Raw genomic sequence first — 5502 nt, 5'->3', positions numbered from 1 at the left:
TTAAAATTCAACTGAATGTTACTAAAAAGAATTTTGAAACAAAGAAGTGACAAGTTTCAGCAGAGAGGACATCTTTATGTTCATTGGTTATTCAATTATGTATTATCTACCTAATATATTTCAGGAAGCAAAAGTATCTCAAGGCAATTCATATTTAGAGATGCCTTTTATAAGTAATATCTTATAAATCAGAATGTATACTATCAATTGAATGAGTTTTATGGTTGCTTTCATATTACATACAATGTCCAGTTTCTTTGTTTACTAGCATAAACAGTTTAACTACTTAACTAACTTTACCTAGAACAACATAAGGGAAAGGAGGGACTTCTGGCCAAGAAAGCAGACTACGTAAATGAAGTGCTTGCCTTCTCTCATGGCCATATCAACATTATAACTGAACTTTGGACCACCACCACTGAGAATAACCATAGATGCAGAAAACATTTTGATGATTGCCAGATGGAAAGGAGATTGAGGCGATGGGCAAAAAATAGGAAGCGGTTAAAAAGTACAAACTGGTAATTACAAAATAGTCATGAGGATGTAAAGTATAAAGTATAGCATGAGGGATATAGTCAATAATTTTGTAATAACTATGTACGGTGTCAGATGGGTATTAGATTTATCAGTTTGATCACTTGTAAGTTATATAAATGTCTAATCACTATTTTGTACACATGAAACTAATATAATATTTTATAGCCACTGTAATTGAAAAATGAAAAAAAAATTAAAAAAAAGAATACCTTAAGAAATTTAAAGTCACTTAAGAAACTGAATCATTAGTAAAAATCTACTCTAACCATCTCACCAGCTTTCTCTGCCATAGAAATTGACCCTGGTGGCGTTATAGGTGATTTCAATCAAATATTCAGGAAATACAAGCAGCTCATGTCAGTCTTAAAAACCTGTTCCAGAAATTGTATTATATATTTTACTGATTTTGTACAAGCTGAAGATATTTCCTTGGCAACAATAAACACCTAAAATATCATAGAGGTTAGCCCTACAGGGTGGGAGGCAGAGGGTCATGTGATCAAGCTGCTACACATAGCATAGTTTGAATGTCCTGATAATATTTTCTTAGTCCAGTTGGTAAATATACAAGTGTTTGCTTTACTACTTTTTGTAGTTTTTTATACATCTGAAACACTTCACAAATTTTTTTTTTCTTTTTAGCTGAGCCATCCTGCCACCTGTTTGACAGCTCAGCTCAGGCTGGAAATTGAATCAGAGACCCTGTTGCTCAGAGCTCACACTCTTGCGCAAGCTCTTAATCAACTGAGCCACTCGGCCAGCCCACAGATTATTTTTAAAAGCCTAAAAAAAAGTATGTCTTTTTAGTGTATGCCTAAATCCTAGCTAAAAAATAACAAATTTACTTTAGTATATAAATTATAACAATAATTTAAATAAGTACTAATATTTAATAGTCTTGACACATCTTTTAGTATATTAAAAATAATAGCATGATAAAGCATTGAACTTGTCTTTAATTATAATACATCTCCACTGCTTACCCTTTGAATATCTGAGAACCTGTGGCAAGCCAAGGATATAATGGAGATTCATCATATATTAAGAGGCAATAAATAAATAAGAAAAAAAATTTAAAAGAAAACACTCTTTCTGCTAGTAAGAAAATCATAGCAGGTGTCAGTCATAAGGAATTTTAGACTTGCAGAAGAAAATATGTATTAATACTTGCAATTTGATTTAAATAAAGCTAGTTAAGATTTGTTACTTTTTTACTGAAACACTCAAGATAACCGGCCTCATCTCTATATCTATTTGAGTTCACATAAACTTCTGTTTAATTTTATAGACACATAACTATCTAATCTACTAAAATAGACTTGCCTTGAAAATAAATGAGCAGTGCTGTAACTCGAGCAGTCAAACTGCTCATAGTATGCACCATCGATTTGCAAAATGCTTTCATTCTTATATTGACATAAGCCTATAATACCTTAATCTAAAAAATACACATAAAGCAAAGTATTTGGAATCTTACCTGTAACAAGAAAGCTGCATCTCCCTGCTCCAGCTTCATTTATGATGCTACAGTTATAAACCCCATAATTTTCATTGGAAAGACTCTTCACCGGGTATTCTGTGTACTCTTGAGAGTCAAACTGACCTGTCCGTAATAACTTATTGCCCAAGCGCCACTCATAGGTCAGTACCCGTATTGGATAGGCTCTCAGAACCCGGCAGCTCATAGTGACACTTCTTTCTTGTCCTTGTCGGATTTCAAGGAATGCTGGTTCCACGGCAGGAGGATCTGTAGAAAAGAGATGTGAAAACAAAGACAAAGAATGTAGGTTGCGATAAGCCAATGGCTATTCTTATTGTAAGAAGCTATTTTTAAGAACACATCTAGTAACAGGGAATAAATATAAGAAGTGGGTGGAGAGCATATTTAGGCCCAGCAATTTCACATGGGTGTGGGAAAAATAATTTACTGAGTGTGAGATATGAATGAGTCTCATTGCTTTAAAAAAGTATTTGCAGGTGAAACTAACAGTTTGTTTTATCTTTTTAACTGCTTCCCAAAAAAGATTGTCATGACTGTGTTTGGTTTACACTGTTAGCAACTCAATAATCTGGGTATGAAATGCAGAGTCTCCAAACTAGCATGAAACTTCGAAGCAGATAAAGCCATTGGATCAGGTCAGTGAATTCTAATTATTTCCATGTGAGGTTCAGTCTCAGGTTTCTGCGTGCCCATTATTTAATAAAATAGCTAACACAAGTATATACATTTATTTTCTAAATTATTTATCAGGCTTAACTGTGACTTTTCCCCCATATAATTAAAACTTACTACATTTGGTACCTAACCTCTTCGTTTTTGATGGGAAGATTTCTAAAAGGTGTTACATACTTCTCTTATGTTAGAGTAGGCAAAATATAGTCCTTTTCTTAATGATTCCCAATGGTCATAATAGAGGAAAATCATTTCCTGGGTTCTACTGATGGGATTCATTTAATCAAAGAAACTATGTGACCACACAGGATGGCACTGTACAACACAATCACATTCTTGGTTGGATGTGTCTGGCAACCTCTTGAGTTGTGCAGTACAAAAATTATGCTACTCTACCTGGCATCCCTTCCATCAAGATGCAAAAAAATTTTAGGACTACCATACTAAATATGCCATCTGATAATCTTTGTGTGTCATTCCACCTACTTTTTTTTTTTAAGATTTTTATTAGGGAATTGGAACAGCACTGGGAATTGGGGGAAGGGATCAGACAAGTTGCTGTTGTTTTGTTCTTCAGTCTAGTTGTGGAGGACGTTGCTTCACTGGCCTAAGTTGGCACCATCATTGTGCTCTTCCCAGGTGAGGCAGATCAGTCGCTGGCTTCTGGACGGCCATTCACTGTGGCTGCTGGCCGCTCACGCTGGCTGCTGGCTACATATGGTAGCCCATGGCAACCCACTGCCACAGGNTAAGATCTGAAACCATAAATTCCTAAAAGATAACATAGGATAAAAGATTCCATGTTTCTTTTTATAAATCCTGGTTTCCACTGATAAATAAGCCTTCCCTTTAGTATGAAGAGCATTGTTTGGCATATTTTGTGGTACAGTTTTGCTGACTACCAATTCTCTAGCTTTTTCTCTTCAAAAATATATTTATTTGGTCATATTTTTGATGTATAATTTTACTGGATATAAAATTGTACACTGACAGTATTGAAAAGATGTTGAAAGGTCTTGTTCCATTATCTTCTAGCCCACATCATTTCTAATGAGAAAGTAATTGTCATGTATATCATCAGAATATCATTTTCATCTCAGCTGCTTTGAAAATTTGCTGTCTTTTTTTTCCCACAATTAGATTATGGTGTGCATAGGTGAGGTTTTATTTTTCGTTTTCTTGCTTTGAGTACCATGATATGCTCGGATCCATGTGTTTAAAAAACATTGTTTTGTCTTATTCTCATTCTTTTCTTCTAGAACTTTAACTGTACTTATTTCAGAGCATTTGATATCATCCCTCTAGGTTCTTACATGTCGCCATTGTCAAATTCTTAAGTGATTTACAAGTCTAACTATATATAACTGTAGATATACTTCCTGGAATTTGTACAAATTCTCCCATAGAAAAACATGGTAAATGATGTTTGGGTTTCTACTATAGTTCACAAAGCTTACTTAAACCACAAAAGAACTATGCTCAACTTAACCATAACAATATTAATGAGCAAAATAAATAAAAATACACAGTGTTGTGTAGTATTATAGCTAATATTGTCTAACATGGACAGTGCATTACAAGCCAGGCTGGTTACTATTCTCAAAATATTTTTGCTTACTTTCTTCTTTTTCTTTACAGGAAAATAGTGGACAACACCTGATTTCTCAGTGAACACAATTCCACTCTCCCACCTCCATGCTTCCATACACAAGATCTAAATTGCGAAAACAGGTTTGCACTTTTGAGCTTTCCTGGGAGCTAAAAGAAATATAGATATGAGGGCTTCACTTGTCTTTTAGTTCCATTTTGCGCATTTTGATGTGTAATGAGATCAAGTCCAATTTTGTGTGACTTTTACAATGAGTGGAAGAGTCATCTTGAAATTGGTAAAATAGTTGTAACAATACAAATTTAAATTTCTCTTAGTAATTTGGTTCTCAGAAAGTAAACAGAACTGTCTTCAAATATTTGTTTTGTTGATAAAGAACATATGCATAAAATATACATATTGCTGAATATATTATATTCCCTCTCTTCTGTAGAGCTTCAAAGGGCTTTGAATTGTGGAAAATTTAAAAGGATTACTAATTCTGATATGTTTTAGTAGAAGAAATAAATGGCCTTTCAAAGTTTCTTCTAGACACCTGTTTTTATAGAATTATTGATTTCCTTATATGTCTTTCTGGATTACACTGTATTTGGAATTCAATCATTTCCCTTTCTCTTCTTCACAATTATTTTAGATTGTATGTGAAGATTATGGAACAATGAGGTTGAGCTGAAGACCGAAAAGGAAAAGCACACACTGGAAGCAAATTAATACATGGGGCTATTTTTTCTCCCTCTACAGCACAATCCATAAAAGATTTATTCCTTTCTGGAGCTACTGAAATCTACTTACTGCAACCTATGATGAAATAGGAAAATGGAACTAGTTTTTCTCCTGGTCTCAGCTTGTATTCTAGTTCAAAAATAGGATTTGGATCACATAATAGAGACCAAATGAAAATCGTGCAGAATCAGCATGATGTAAACTAGCTTGAATTTAGAAAACAGTGTCATCAAAGAAAATTTAAAAGTGTATAAGCCCCAAAAGTTTGAAGAAAAAGGTGTAGTATAATTTATGGGGTAGTTTTGTTTTGTAGGATTAAAGGAAGAATAAAAGGTGCTCCATTTGTATCAATAGGTAAAAAACAATTGCCTTTGAAGAATTCTTATTGCTATGGGACAAATATAGAAACAAGAATAAAAGTACATCATATTTAAATTACCCTATAGAAAAATAGAAC

General features: G+C 33.7%; 1 protein-coding gene across 1 annotated transcript in view; it reads right to left on the bottom strand.

Moving 5' to 3' along the window:
* MDGA2 (MAM domain containing glycosylphosphatidylinositol anchor 2) overlaps positions 1–5502 on the bottom strand; it is a gene marked incomplete at its 5' end in the record, with an annotated part of 518288 nt that overhangs the window by 131664 nt on the left and 381122 nt on the right. The window contains one exon of the mRNA XM_019630047.1: positions 2018–2287. Within this exon, the coding sequence (XP_019485592.1) occupies positions 2018–2287 (270 nt within the window). The remainder of the gene's footprint in view (positions 1–2017; positions 2288–5502) is intronic.

Source organism: Hipposideros armiger, unplaced genomic scaffold (assembly GCF_001890085.2).
Source record: "Hipposideros armiger isolate ML-2016 unplaced genomic scaffold, ASM189008v1 scaffold_885, whole genome shotgun sequence".
Lineage (NCBI taxonomy): Eukaryota > Metazoa > Chordata > Mammalia > Chiroptera > Hipposideridae > Hipposideros > Hipposideros armiger.
The sequence above is the reverse complement of the archived record's forward strand: the minus strand, read 5'-3'. Positions and strand labels throughout refer to the sequence as shown.